This window comes from Eretmochelys imbricata, chromosome 18 (genome assembly GCF_965152235.1).
Source record: "Eretmochelys imbricata isolate rEreImb1 chromosome 18, rEreImb1.hap1, whole genome shotgun sequence".
Classification (NCBI taxonomy): domain Eukaryota; kingdom Metazoa; phylum Chordata; order Testudines; family Cheloniidae; genus Eretmochelys; species Eretmochelys imbricata.
This window is the reverse complement of record NC_135589.1, coordinates 22640922-22657162: the sequence shown is the minus strand read 5'-3', so window position 1 is coordinate 22657162 and position 16241 is coordinate 22640922. Positions and strand designations below refer to the sequence as shown.

Below are 16241 nucleotides of genomic sequence, written 5' to 3'. Positions count from 1 at the left end.
TCTCTGTGGGGTGCTGACATTGACATTTTCATAATTAGATTTCAAAATTAACATTGAATTCAGAAATTTGTTTATATTATGGTAGCATCTAGTGGCCTAAACTGAGATAAGGGCCTTATTGCACTGGGTGCTATACATAAACCTAAAAAGAGACTGTTCCTGTCCCATAGACTTGACAATCTAAATAAGACCAACAAAGGGTGGGAGAAAGGAAGTATCAGTATCCCAGTTTTAGAAGGGGAACAAGGCACGGAGAAAGGGGGAGATTTTCAGAGGCCCAAATGGAAGCTAGGGTGTCCAATTCCCATTGATTTGCAATGGGAATTTGTGCCTTTGCAAAATCTCCCCCAGATGACTTGCCCACGTTGACAGAGGTCATCTGTCACACTGCTGGGACTTGAGTTCCAGCCTCCACGACCTTCAGCACACGGGCATATCCTGCAAACCCAAAGTGCCTCCTCCACTTTCTCAGGTGCCAAAATTCCCCGGTTGTCCTTGTGTCAGATGTTAAAATTTCCATTTTCCCCCCTAAAAATCTCTCTGATACTGTTATTTGTTTTCAGTGTAAAAATTTGCAGCATACTGAAAATTATAAATTATGGGACAGCATACAAAATGGAATTTAATATCAAATTAAATAATTGGATATTGTTCTGACTATATTCTTCATTTTCATAGTTAATTCGCTAAAAACCTCCAACTGTAGCTATGCTAAGGTACCACAATGCAGGGGTCCTGCTGCAGAATTAAGATCAATCTTGCTACAGAGTTTATGGGGTCTTGAGAATAGCTGGGAATCCCAAGTGTGACCCCGGTGAAATCCCATCACTCCCATAGGGGAGGGATCATAGAGTTTGACAGATGTATTTTTAATCCCCTCTTTATATTCTTTCAATGGATTCTGTACTGTAGGGGCATTAAGTGGATGTGAGATGTCTGTCCCCATTGCTTGGTGAGAAGGACATCTGAGTACTGTGTTCGGTCAATCCATAAGGTCTCTATCAGACCAAAGTCAGCTGCATGCTCCTCTAGTATAGTGCATTAATCGGCCTAATACTAGGCATCAAAAATACCCCCAGCTGATTCAGAAGACCAGGGTAATTTAAATTAATCCTGCTGGTTTTGTTCTCTTGTATAAACTTGGAAATCGATATATTTAAATTAATTATACCCGCTCTAGGAAGGAGAAGAGGTAAAACTTTCATCTGGTGTTGTGACTTAGACTTAGAGGATGTTTATCTGCACCACACACTCTCCAAGTAAGAGAGATAGACCATGTCAAGTGGGGCAGTTCTCTATGTCTTTCTGGATTTTCACTAGTAGAGGGTTGAGTATAATTAAAACTATTCCTGTGGCTTTGCTGAAATGAGAGTTCTCAGGTGCATGACCCCCTGCTGAGCCCATTTAAAAGGGAGGCTGCATCTGATGGAATGTCCTGCCAAGTCATGACAAAGGTTCTGATTTTAGGTATCTATATTTTTAAATCCTGAGATGACCTAATCCTGTCTAACTGGGAGAAGTGGCATGGATCTTGTCAGTGTAGTAATATGTCATCCACATTATATTGGAGGATATGTCACAGTTCTCATCATACACCGTGTTGTTGGGGGTTATAACTTGGCCATAAATATTCAATACCTTTAGAAACCTGATGGTAAGGTTTCCATTTGGGAGCAATTTTATGGTCTTAATTTGATTCTAAGAGTTCCTCCCTGCAATCTCTCTCTATTAAAGTGCTTCCAGCACTGTTTGGAGTACCTAGTTTCATCTAAATGGTGGGTGAAAGGTTCTTGACTTGCCCACACAGTATGACCTCAGGAAGTGGGAAAGCAGTGGAATGGTTATAAATTGTTTTAGAAAGTACCCTGTATTCTATAATATGCTTATAGCCAGCTTTTCCAAGGCTCTGTCCTGAGTTCTCAGCCCCAGGATATTGTGAGGAGTATTATGCTGGCTCCAGCACTCAGTATATGTGGCTTTAATTTTTAATTCTACTTTCAACCAGCTTGCAAGTGGTAGCCTGCAAATCTAGGCGAGGCTGTGGAGGGCTCTGTTCGATGTGCTATTGCATGAGACGTATTTTTTGGGGAGATGGATAGAGAAAAAGACTCTAAAGTACTTTAAAGCTGACTTTCAAGGAAAGTTCTAACAAAAAAGAGGTCATTAAAAAGCAGTCGTGTGTTGTGCTTATAAGATTCAAAAACACGTGTATTTATTAGAGAGACTTTCAGGTGATCAGTCCATAATGCAGGCTGCTCTGAGGTGCTGTGTTAATAACCCCCTTTCGTACTGAAATTTTGCACTTTACAGCATGCTGCCATGTGTGCAGATTTAACTTTCTAGTAGGACTCTTAGTTCATTCTTACTGCTCATGTGCAGCTCCCACATTTCAGGATGTTGTTTTCTTTTCTCCTATATTCTCTGAACAGGTGGCTGACGGTGAGTTGTTGGTAGCAGCGACCTCTCTCTCTCTCCTTTCTGGTGGCATAGGGGGTGCTGTCGTTCTTTGATAATGTTTTTAATGGTACCATCTGCTGCTTTGTCTGTGCTTGTATTTGAGCCAGTTTCTTTGCCAAGATCAATAGGCTGTTTGAGAGTGACTTCACCTACTTGGTGGTAGGGAAAATTTCTTTATGGAATCTACTACATAGGCTCATAATCCAGTGAAATGCATCTTGTGGAAGGCAGGAGCTGAAATATGCTTAAAAAAAAACATTGAGGGACAACTCCCCACCCCAGAATACTCAGTTAAGATGGTATAAGGAGCACCTGGCTTCTTGTAATCTTCCAAAGACTTTATATGCAATGAGACTGCTTTAGGTTTGAAACTTTAGATACTGCTGTTTTTCGTCAAGGTGAGTATTTTTACAACTACCACTAGTGTAGAAAAAGAAACCCCAAATACAAATTTGATGACGTCCAAAGTAATGGTAATGAGAAAAAAAATATAGTAATTTTCAGGACTCAATCTATATAGTTAATAATTAGACAAAGGTGAGAACAGGTAAAAGATATAGTAGAACCTCAGAGTTATGAACTGACCAGTCAACCACGCACCTCATTTGGATCTGGAATATGCAATCAGGCAGCAGCAGAGACCAAAAAAAAAAAAGGAAATGTAATACAATACTGTGTTAAACATAAACTATTTTAAAAAATAGCAGGAGAAGATTAAAAAAAAGATTTGACACAGTAAGGAAACTGTTTCTGTGCTTCTTTCATTTAAATTAAGATTGTTAAAAGCAGCATTTTTCTTCTGCATAGTAAAGTTTCAAAGCTGTATTAAGTCAATGTTCAATTGTAAACTTTTGAAAGAACAACCATAACATTTTGTTCAGAGTTATGACATTTCAGAGTTATGAACAAGCTCCATTCCTGAGGTATTTGTAACTCTGAGGTTCTACTGTATCTATTAAAAAAAAGCCCGAGTACTGCAGCTCTTCTTCAGATTTATTTTTCATTCATAGATTCGCTTTTTCTTTAAAATGACCTCATAAATTATTATGATGTCACTGGAGTGGGCCAGTGGACACTGAGAGCTAAATAATATCAATATAATAACTGACAAAGGAGGAGAGTGAGAAAAAGCAAATAGAGTCCATAAAAAGCAATAAGTATCAAGTGAATGGTTCATAAAAATATGTGGGTTTTGATGGTTTCTTCAAAAATGTCTGGTAGATGATCATCTTGTTCCAGAGAGAATTACATTTTTAAGTTTAGAAACCACTAAGGTTCAAAAGTTTTCTCTGATTTTTATCCTAAATTTTGAGAAAAAACTAAGGTGAGTAATGTTGATTTTCCTCAGTAAAGAGTAGCTACTGAGTAGGGCCCGACCAAATTCACAGTCCATTTTGGTGAATTTCACGGTCAGAAATGGTAGGGCAGTTGTGGTATCTGCTGCTGCTGACGGCAGCGCTGTCTTCAGAGCTGGGCGGCCGGAGAGCGGCAACTGCTGGCCGGGAGCCCAGCTCCGAAGCCAGCAGCGCAGAAGTCAGGGTGGCCCGGTCTGGTCTTGCTTCCCTGACTTCTGCACTGCTGCCAGCAGAGCCGGGCCCTCGGACAGCAGCCGCCGCTCTCTGGCCGCCCAGCTCCGAAGCCAGCAGCGCAGAAGTCAGGGTGGCCTGGTCTGGTATTGCTTCCCTGACTTCTGCGCTGCTGCTGGCTGTGCTGCCTTCAGAGCTGGGTGCCTGGCCAGCAGCCGCTTCTTTCCAGCCACCTCTGAAGGCAACACAGAAGTAAGGGTGGCAATACCACATCCCTCCTACAATAACCTTGCAACCCCCCTGTGACCCCGTTTTGGGTTGGGACCCCCAGTTTGACAAACCCTGGCCTCCCCTGTGAAATCTGTATAGTATAGGGTAAAAGTACACTGAAGACCAAATTTCATGGTGGAGCCCAGATTTCACGGTCTGTGATGCGTTTTTCACGGCTGTGAATTTGGTAGGGCCCTACTGATGAGGCCTTAGGCTTGCATGTAGAGAAGGACTAGCACGTGTGGGGTGCAGTTAAGAACTGTCAGTGCTGTGGGATCTTTTTACATTGTAGTAGAATGTTAACACACTAGAATGAATTACTTTACAAGAAGATTTTCTTTATAGTGCAAATCATATTTCATCTTGAAAAATGTGCATTTTCAAGAAATGTAGGTGGAAGTAAAGCAGGATTTAAACTCTGTCGGGAGTTTGACTACACAGCAGTCTGAATATCAGACAGAAGTTTGAGCAAGCAAAATGTGTCTCATTTCACAAGCAAAAGGGGAGTCCTTGTGACACCTTAGAGACTAACAAATTTATTTGGGCATAAGCTTTCGTGGGCTACAGCCCACTTCACCAGATGCATAGAATGGAACATATAGTAAGAAGACGCACACGCACACACACACACAGAAGGTGGAAATTGCCATACAAACTGTAAGAGGCTAATTAATTAAGATGAACTATTATCAGCAGGTGAAAAAAACTTTTGTAGTGATAATCAAGATGGTCCATTTAGACAGTTGACAAGAAGGTGTGAGGATACTAAACATAGGGAAATAGATTCAATATGTGTAATGACCCAGCCACTCCCAGTCTCTATTCAAACCCAAGTTAATGGTATCTAGTTTGCATATTAATTACCACTGAAACCTGTCTTCAATTTATGGCTTTTTTATTTACACTTTACTTTTGCTGCTGCAGCTTTCTGTCTTTATTCACAATCCAAATTCAACAAAATACTCTTTCTTCATTGCTGAAGTTTGGTAACTCAGGTTTTTAAAAGCGTATTTCGTAGAATATGAAAGTGGGTTACAAGCTGTAGCAAAACCACTCTGCTGAGGTTGGACATTGGATGTGGAAAATCATCCCATTCTGCAGCTATGACCAGTGCATTTGCAAAAGATGAAGAGCAGCAGAAAAGCATCAGAAGAGTTCTCTATGTTGCTAAAAGCAGTGCTCACATACATACAATATCGCTTGATCAATCACACTCTGGAATTTTGTCAAGTGTGGTTGGCACTTAAGCCTGAAATCTCTGCTTAGCTTCCTTTGGCTATTCTGTTTATTCACTTCCCAGAGGTTTGGAGCAGCAGCAGAGTGCTGCAGAGCTTCCCTAGTCACCAACTCTTTGGCATTGTTTCAAAGAGCAGCACAGGGTATGAGAGGATGGAAACTTGAGAAACACTTGTAGACTTTTTTCAGAGTAGCAGCCGTGTTAGTCTGTATCCGCAAAAAGAAAAGGAGTACTTGTGGCACCTTAGAGACTAACCAATTTATTTGAGCATAAGCTTTCGTGAGCTACAGCTCACTTCATCGGATGAAGTACTCCTTTTCTTTTTACTTGTAGACTTTGGAAAGCTGATGCACTCAAAGGTGACTTATCTGAGGAGCGTTCCTAAACAGTAGATTTTTCCCCAAGTAAAGTTTGGGAGCAAATGTTTTGTGCTACTGTAAACAAAGTAAAGCTAGTTTCAATTCTCTTAAAAAGAAAAGGAGTACTTGTGGCACCTTAGAGACTAACCAATTTATTTGAGCATGAGCTTTCGTGAGTTACAGCTCACTTCATCGGATGCATCAAGTACTCCTTTTCTTTTTGCGAATACAGACTAACACGGCAGCTACTCTGAAACCTTTAATTTTATTATTTACTATTGTTAAAGGGACACCAACTTGAAATCCAGTCAGGTTAAAAAAATGATTTAAAAATGGTTTGGGTACTGTACCTGAGGTGTCCTGGCAATTTTTATCATTTTACAGTCACGTTTTCCTGTTTTTAAAATGTTTCTCTTCTTTTGCTGTGTGGAAGATCCACTCAAAAAGTAGGAATAGATTATGAATTCTCTTAGATCTTGAAATCAGTAGGCTAATTTCAGTTTTGTCTTAAACCCTTCACTCTGGTTACAATGCATGCATTGGGTTTAATTTTAGCACAACTTTTCTAAATCACGGAAGAAGTTCAACAATCCTAATGAAGCTTTCCAGTAAATACAATGTACAGTGACAGAAAATAGCCTTCTTCTTGATACTTTTGGATTTTCATTCCATCAGGAGACATCAGTATTTAGTTCTCAGAGCAGTTGCATAGCATCTCTCACTTTTCATCACAAATGTTTACATAAACAGTTTGCATTACACGGTGAACATAGTGTGTGCTGCTTCAAAAAGAGATAAAAGATTAGAACCATCCTTTCTAAGTCTTGAAATGCAAACTCATAATCAGTGTTTCTCAGATGTGGCCACCAGGGGCTTTTCCTGCGGCCACAGCCTCCTGAGTGGTGATTGGGGGTGTGAGGAGGGGAGCGGCGGCCCCTTCCCTGAGGCTGGGCCCTGCCCCCTCTGGAGCCACAAACGCTGGAGAAGCAGACAGCCTGGGATGAGTTTCCCATCTTCCTGGGGATGGTGGGGCTCAGGCTTCAGCTCTGGGGTGGTGGGTGGCAGGATGTGGCTGCGTGACAGCAGGCTCCAACCGTGGGGCTTCTGGCTCCAGGATTTGGCTGCGCAGTGGTGAGCTCCATCCCCCAACTGCAGGGCTTCGGGCTCCCTACCCCTCTCTTTGCCCCTGGCCCCTGCTGCCTCCCCAAACCCCTCACCCATTCACACCATCACCCTCGCTGCCTCCCTACTCACATCTCCATCCAAGGCTTAATTTGGTTCCTGGCTTGACAGGGCTGAGTAAGTCTGCTGTGAAAAGTGATATTTGTATGTTTGTTAATATCCCCTTTCACTGCCTCCCAGCTAGGTAACAAGTCTGCTTCTCTGAAAAGTGATAATTAACAAATGTACCAATAACCCTTTTCACAGAGCAGACTTACTAGCCAGCAAGTCTTAAAAAAAAGAAAAAGAAACAACAATCAAAAAAGACAAGAATGCACAAAGCACCTTATTTGTGTTTCTATTCTGTTTAGGATCAGTAAAGAATGGACACAACTGTACATTATTTTTATTATTCAGTCTCCAAAAAAAAGCAAACCCTACATAAATAAATTACTGTCATTTGGACATGTGTATGGACATATTTATTTGTTTTTCCTAAAGTTAATTAAGTATTTTAGGAAAAAGTGTCATAGCAGCCACCAACAACAGTTGTTGGCCAGACTCTGAGGCCACAAAAATTTGTTGTGAGAACCGCATAAATGAAGGATGAAACACATCATCTTGAGACCTTCAAACACGCTGCCATTTTCCATGCATTTCCAGTATAGATAACTCAGCAAAACAATTGAGTATCTGCACAGATTTAAAAAAGAATTTACTTCCATATACATGCTCCTGCTGTGTTTTGATTTCTGTAAACATCCAACCATTGAGTTTCCCTCTCACAAATTGTCTTGGAAGGTAAATTTTAATCTCATATACTTGATGGTCTATTGGAAGTGGTATATTTCACATAAGATGGGACGCTGCTTGACACAGCAGCAGCAGAAGATTCCCACAGCCCTTTTCCACTGAGGCAGCTATGTGAGAGAGACAAGGATCTGATTATCCCCTTCACAACTGTGGAATTGACACAATTATTTGTAAAAAGAAAAGGAGTACTTGTGGCACCTCAGAAACTAACAAATTTATTTGAGCATAAGCTTTCATGAGCTACAGCTCACTTCATCAGATGCATTCAGTGGAAATACAGTGGGGAGATTTATATACACAGAGAACATGAAACAATGGGTGTTACCATATACACTGTAACGAGAATGATCAGGTAAGGTGAGCTATTACCAGCAAAGGGGGTGGGGGGCAGAAAACCTTTTGTAGTGATAATCAAGGTGGGCCATTTCCAGCAGTTCACAAGAACATCTGAGGAACAGCGGGGGGGGGGGGGGGGATAAACATGGGGAAATAGTTTTACTTTGTGTAATGACCCATCCACTCCCAGTCTTTATTGAAGCCTAAGTTAATTGTATCCAGTTTGCAAATTAATTCCAATTCAGCAGTCTCTCGCTGGAGTCTGTTTTTGAAGATTTTGTGTTGAAGAATTGCAACTTTTAGGTCTGTAATCGAGTGACCAAAGAGATGGAAGTGTTCTCCAACTGGTTTTTGAATGTTATAATTCTTTGACGTCTGATTTGTGTCCATTTCTTCTTTTACGTAGAGACTGTCCAGTATGACTAATATACATGGCAGAGGGCATTGCTGGCACATAATGGCATAGATCACATTGGTAGATGTGCAGGTGAACGAGCCTCTGACAGTGTGGCTGATGTGATTAGCCTCTATGATGGTGTCCCCTGAATAGATATGTGGACACAGTTGGCAACGGGCTTTGTTGCAAGGATAGGTTCCTGGGTTAGTGGTTCTGTTGTGTGGTGAATTGGAATTAATTTGCAAACTGGATACAATTAACTTAGGCTTGAATAAAGACTGTTGTTCCTCCTCCTTCCCCTCCCCCCCCCCCCGCTGTTCCTCAGATGTTCTTGTCAACTGCTGGAAATGGCCCACCTTGATTATCATTACAAAAGGTGTGTCCCCCTCCTCCCCCCCCGCTCTCCTGCTGGTAATAGCTCACCTTACCTGATCACTCTCCTTACAGTCTGTATGGTAACACCCATTGTTTCATGTATATAAATCTCCCCACTGTATTTTCCACTGAATGCATCTGATGAAGTGAGCTGTAGCTCAAGAAAGCTTATGTTTAAATAAATTTGTTAGTCTCTAAGGTGCTACAAGTCCTCCTTTTCTTTTTGTGAATACAGACTAACACGGCTGTTACTCTGAAACCTGTCATTATGCAAGGCACTGAATTTAGCCATATGGAGTGGAAATCTATCAACTTAATGAAAAAACTCGTACAGATACAGACAGACATCATCTTCTTTTCCAAATGCAAACAGATGGACATCATACCAAAAGGACTGAAGGCAAAAAATCCATTACAATCTACATACCACACAGACTATGCTGACAGCTTGTGCCACACGCTCTCAAAGAAACTGCGGAACCACCTGATCAACAACCTCTACAGCAAACAGGGAAAGATTAAGAATGAGCTCTCAAAACTGGATACTCTCATAAAAAACCAACCTTCCACACACACTTCCTCGTGGCTGGACTTTACAAAATCTAGACAAGCTATTTACATCACACGCTTTGCTTCTTTACAAAAGAAAAAGGACACTAAACTATCTAAACTACTACATGCCACAAGGGGCCACAACAGTGGTTCCCTTAACCCACCCAGCAATTTTGTTAATCTATCCAACTATACTCTAAGCCCAGCAGAAGAATCTGTCCTATCTCGGGGCCTCTCCTTTTGCCCCTCCACCCCCATGAACATGATACAGTTCTGTGGTGACCCAGAATCCTATTTTTGACGTCTCCAACTCAAGGAATATTTCCAACACACCTCTGAACAACATACTAACCCACAGAGACCTTCTTACCAAGACTACAAAAAGGAGGATTCTGGGTGAACTCCTCCTGAAGGTCGAAACAACAGACTGGACTTCTACATAGAGTGCTTCCGCCGACGTGCACGGGCTGAAATTGTGGAAAAGCAGCATCGCTTGCCCTATAACCTCACCCGTGCAGAACACAATGCCATCCACAGCCTCAGAAACAACTCTGACATCATAATCACAAAGGCTGACAAAGGAGGTGCTGTCGTCATCATGAATAGGTCAGAATATGAACAAGAGGCTGCTAAGCAGCTCTCCCAACACCACTGTCTACAAGCTATTACCCTCTGATCCCACGGAGGATTACCAAAAGAAACTGCAGCATTTGCTCAAGAAAAAGCACAAGAACAAATCCGCGCAGACACACCCCTAGAACCCTGACCAGGGGTATTCTATCTGCTACCCAAGATCCATAAACCTGGAAATCCTGGACGCCCCATCATCTCAGGCATTGGCACCCTGACAGCAGGATTGTCTGGCTATGTAGATTCCCTCCTCAGGCCCTACGCTACCATCACTCCCAGCTGTCTTAGAGACACCACTGACTTCCTGAGGAAACTACAATCCATGGGTGATCTTCCTGAAAACACCATCCTAGCCACTATGGATGTAGAAGCCCTCTACACCAACATTCCACACAAAGATGGACTACAAGCCATCAGGAACACTATCCCCGATAATGTCATGGCAAACGTGGTGGCTGAACTTCATGACTTTTTCCTCACCCATAACTATTTCACGTTTGCGGACAATGTATACCTTCAAATCAGCGGCACTGCTATGGGTACCCGCATGGCCCCACAGTATGCCAACATTTTTATGGCTGAATTAGAACAACGCTTCCTCAGCTCTCGTCCCCTAATGCCCCTACTCTACTTGCGCTATATTGATGACATCTTCATCATCTGGACCCATGGCAAAGAAGCCCTTGAGGAATTCCACCATGATTTCAACAATTTCCATCCCACCATCAACCTCAGCCTGGACCAGTCCACACGAGAGATCCACTTCCTGGACGCTACGATGCTAATAAGCGATGGTCACATAAACACCATCCTATACTGGAAAGCTACTGACCGCTATTCCTACCTACATGCCTCCAGCTTTCATCCAGACCACACCACACGATCCATTGTCTACAGCCAAGTTCTACGATACAACCGCATTTGCTCCAACCCCTCAGACAGAGACAAACATCTACAAGATCTCTATCAAGCGTTCTTACAACTACAATACCCACCTGCTGAAGTGAAGAAACAGATGGACAGAGCCAGAAGAGTTCCCAGAAGTCACCTACTACAGGACAGGCCTAACAAAGAAAATAACAGAACGCCATCAGCCGTCACCTTCAGCCCCCAACTAAAACCTCTCCAATGCATCATCAAGGATCTACAACCTATCCTGAAGGATGATCCATCACTCTCATAGATCTTGGGAGTCAGGCCAGTCCTTGCTTACAGACAGCCCCCCAACCTGAAGCAAATACTCACCAGCAACCACACACCACACAACACAACCACTAACACAGGAACCTATCCTTGCAACAAAGCCTGTTGCCAACTGTGTCCACATATCTATTCAAGGGACACCATCACAGGGCCTAATCACATCAGCCACACTATCAGAGGCTCGTTCACCTGCACATCTACCAATGTGATCTATGCCATCATGTGCCAGCAATGCCCCTCTGCCATGTACATTGGCCAAACTGGACAGTCTCTACGTAAAAGAATAAATGGACACAAATCAGACGTCAAGAATTATAACATCCAAAAACCAGTTGGAGAACACTTCCATCTCTTTGGTCACTCGATCACAGACCTAAAGGTTGCAATTCTTCAACACAAAATCTTCAAAAACAGACTCCAGCGAGAGACTGCTGAATTGGAATTAATTTGCAAACTGGATACAATTAACTTAGGCTTGAATAAAGACTGGGAGTGGATGGGTCATTACACAAAGTAAACTATTTCCCCATGTTTATTCCCTCCTTCCCCTCCCCCCCCCACCGCCCTGGCTGTTCCTCAGACGTTCTTGCCAACTGCTGGAAATGGCCCACCTTGATTATCGCTACAAATGGTTTCCCCCTCTCTCCCTTCCGCTCTCCTGCTGGTAATAACTCACCTTACCTGATCACTCTTGTTACATTCTGTATGGTAACACCCATTGTTTCATGTTCTCTGTGTGTATAAATCTCCCCACTGTATTTTCCACAGTATGCATCCGATGAAGTGAGCTGTAGCTCACGAAAGCGTATGCTCAAATAAATTTGTTAGTCTCTAACATGCCACAAGTCCTCCTTTTCTTTTTGCAGATACAGACTAACACAGCTGCTACTCTGAAACCTACAATTATTTGTATGAATGCAATAGCAGCCAGCCAAAAGGACTGATTCTCAGGCAGGGCCTCTGTGGCCTAGAGAGGAAAAGGTTTAACACCTCCTAAACATATCCTAAAATGCTACCTTCTTCAAGCACTCCTGTTGATTATAAGAATCAAATTCATTCAATCATGGAACAGAGCCAATAGCATGTGACTTATATGATCAGTGGTAACCAGCTAACACAGCTCAAATTTATGTTGTTTCAAATATTTCAGAAGAGGAGGTGAACTTCTAGCTCAGTTTCAGAGAAGATTAATTACAAAATCAGTGGGTTGGTTTTACAACATTGAAGGGGGACAGTCAATTCTGAGGAAATAAAAATCCCTCTTCTGTCTGAAAATGTTCTTCCTACTTCTAATTTGTGTAACATCTTAAATAAATATTTTATCTGCTATTGTTATAAAAAACACAGTAAATATTTCAGTCTGTTCAGTTTGTTTATTTTGTGCCTCTGACAATTCTTTGCCATCTCTCTGCATAATCACTCAGTTTCCTGCTTTGTTTGTGGGAGCCTTTTTATACAGCAGAAGTGTGGGAAAACATTTTAAAATGGGCGGGGGGGGGAATTGATGTTTTTAAGTTGTAATATGTCTATAAAGGAGGAGGAATCCTTTAGCTTACATACATTGAACATATTAGTGCTAGGAACTTGTTTTGCTTATCTCTCCCCAGGGAACGATTAGTGTTGGAATAGATGCCACTGACCTCTTTGATCGTTATGATGAAGAATATGAAGATGTTCCAGGGAGCAGCTTTCCCCAGATTGAAATTAACAAAATGCACATATCCCAGTCCATTGAGGTAAAGTGAAATAAATACCAGTGCGAGTATAAAGAAGGTTCTGAGTTAATGAGGCATAACAGCACACAGCACCACAAAATGGAACACGGCTCGGGGGGAGGCGGGGGAGGTTCTCATCTTTATTTATGAAGGGAAGGGATGCAATTACCTGCTTTAGGGGAGTGGGACGTGGAGATTCAGTTACAGTGGGATCATGTGTTGACACGATCTCATACATTTTTTAGGACACAAATGCCGGAATTTTGGCTCCAGTTTGCATGCTACAAAGGCTCTGCCTCCCCTGCTAGCAAGTTTCCTTGGCTCGAACAGGCTGGCTGCTGGGCTAAGCCTTGATTTCTCAAACACATTTTCAAAGCGATGTTTAAAATGTAAACACAAATTTCAGAGACAAACACTGGCCTTTGTATTTAAGAATGTGCTCCAGTGTGGGTCCCATCCCCCGCCTTCCCAGGAGTCTCACTACCTTGTTACCTGAAACTGGATTTATAGAGTTGGTTGATTTGCCTGGCAGTTCCTGAAAGCATCAGAACCCAAATCCAAAGCAACAGGTTGCACTTCAATAAGCATGAATGGTCAAAGACTTCTGTTTCACTTCTGACCCGAGTAAAAAGGACACTGGGGCATTCATAGAATCATAGAATATCAGGGTTGGAAGGGACCTCAGGAGGTCATCTAGTCCAACCCCCTGCTCAAAGCAGGACCTAATCCCCAACTAAATCATCCCAGCCAGGGCTTTGTCAAGCCTGATCTTAAAAACCTCTAATAAAGGAGATTCCACCACCTCCCTAGGTAACCCATTCCAGTGCTTCACCACCCTCCTAGTGAAAAAGTTTTTCCTGATATCCAACCTAAACCTTCCCCACTGCAACTTGAAACCATTACTCCTCGTTCTGTCCTCTGCTACCACTGAGAACAGTCTAGATCCATCCTCTTTGGAACCCCCTTTCAGGTAGTTGAAAGCAGCTATCAAATCCCCCCTCATTCTTCTCTTCCGCAGACTAAACAAGCCCAGTTCCCTCAGCCTTTCCTCATAAGTCATGTGTTCCAGTCCCCTAATCATTTTTGTTGCCCTCCGCTGGATGTTTTCCAATTTTTCCACATCCTTCTTGTAGTGTGGGGCTCAAAACTGGACACGGTACTCCAGATGAGGCCTCACCAATGTCGAATAGAGGGGAACGATCACGTCCTTCGATCCGCTGGCAATGCCCCTACTTATATATTCCAAAATGCCATTGGCCTTCTTGGCAACAAGGGCACACTGTTGACTCATATCCAGCTTCTTGTCCACTGTAACCCCTAGGTCCTTTTCTGCAGAACTGCTGCCTAGCCATTCGGTCCCTAGTCTGTAGCGGTGCATGGGATTCTTCCGTCCTAAGTGCAGGACTCTGCACTTGTCTTTGTTGAACCTCATCACATTCCTTTTGGCCCAGTCCTCTAATTTGTCTAGGTCCCTCTGTATCCTATCCCTACCCTCCATCGTATCTACCACTCCTCCCAGTTTAATGTCATCTGCAAACTTGCTGAGGGTGCAATCCACTCCATCCTCCAGATCATTTATGAAGATATTGAACAAAACCGGCCCGAAGACCAACCCTTGGGGTACTCCACTTGATACCGGCTGCCAACTAGACAGGGAGCCATTGAGCCCGAGAATCTAGCTGTCATGGAGTGTGGGGGAGTCCAGGCCCTGCACCCCTCTTCCTGGGATTCACTGAGACTCTCAGCCAGCCAGTAAAACAGAAGATTTATTGAACAATAGGAACATAGTCTCAAACAGAGCTTGTGGGTACAACCAGGACCCCTCAGTCAAGTCCTTCTGGGGGAGCAGGGAGCTTAGACCCCAGCCCTGGGGTTCCCTGCGTTCCACCACCCAGCACCAAAACTGAGACTAAACCCCCCCCAGCAGGCTCCCTCCTGCAGCCTCTGTCCACATTCCTGGGCAGAGGTGTTACCTCCCACTCCTGGCTCAGGTGACAGGCTCTCAAGTCTCCCATTGAAACTCCCCTGCCACATTCCCAGGTCAACACTCCCCCCTCCCTGCTGCATCACACTAGCCAAGTTTCTGTCCACCTTATAGTCCATTCATCCACCCCATATTGGTCAGTACTGACCAATAGGAAGAGTGCCACATGCTGAATTATCATGATTACTTGCTGCTTCACTCTGATGCTCCTTAAAGGTCTCCCACTGAGGTATTAATCCAGTGTGACCCTGTATGACTTGTGAGATCTGACAGGATCGCAGTGCAAGGTGTAGGGTTGTAAGTATGTTTGCATAAATGTGCAAATAATGTTGTTTTGTGCTGTAAGAGTGCCACTTATCTGTATGCTGCACTCTTGTTTTGTAAAGTTTGACTATAGAACTTAGTCTGGTGGCTACACACAGTTCAAATACCCAGGAACAGGAATTGAGAGAAAGGTAACACTGTTTCAATAATTACATGTCCCTGTATGCTTACAAACTCTCCAATCATGTGCAGTTTTGGCTATGTCCTTGCAATGTGTTCATTAGGTTTTTGTAATTGAGGTTGCTAATAACTCAGATTAATCCACTCACAATAAATTTATTTTCCAGGCTCCACTGACTGCCACAGACACAGCGATACTCTCCGGTAGCCTCTCCACCCAGAATGGGAATGGAGGTGGATCAATTAACCTTGCTCTTAGACGGGTCACATCCCCCAAGGGATGGGGAGAGGTAGGAGCATTAACTGTGTTTTTTTTTCTTCCCACCAGCCTATTTCTAGCCAGTTGTCTGAGTTCTTTATCCCCATTTATGCAGTAAGTTGTAAACCAAAATGAAGAAACTGTGCTGGAGTTTGAGAAATCTTGGTTGACTAGTTATTCAGAGCACTGGATGCTACTTGCCTGAGACCACAGACCGGGTTTTTGTTGCTCATAAAAGCTATAGGGAAAACCAACTTGACTCCAGTCAAGTGTGATATAAATAGCTGCAAGCCCCATGTTGTCAGTTACCGGCTCTCTCTCTATGAGAACAGAAGTTAAGTATTACTGAAGAAAGTGGCTTTGATATGAGGCATCTCTCAGCAGAGGGTGTGGTGGCAGCAGGTTCAGCTGAAGATGGCTGCATTCCTTTCTGATCTTTCAGGGCATCTACGTGGCTTGGTTACATCCACTAGGTCAGTTTGATTAGCAGGGTCTGATTTGTTTAGTCAAGAAAATTGTTTAA

The 16241-nt window shown here is 43.0% G+C and overlaps 1 protein-coding gene across 2 annotated transcripts in view; it reads left to right on the top strand.

Moving 5' to 3' along the window:
- DNAJC11 (DnaJ heat shock protein family (Hsp40) member C11) overlaps positions 1 to 16241 on the top strand; it is a 77289-nt gene that overhangs the window by 35768 nt on the left and 25280 nt on the right. For both annotated transcript variants that reach the window (XM_077837488.1, XM_077837489.1), the window contains 2 exons: positions 12924 to 13052; positions 15627 to 15749. In XM_077837488.1, coding sequence (XP_077693614.1) covers positions 12924 to 13052; positions 15627 to 15749 — 252 coding nt within the window. The remainder of the gene's footprint in view (positions 1 to 12923; positions 13053 to 15626; positions 15750 to 16241) is intronic.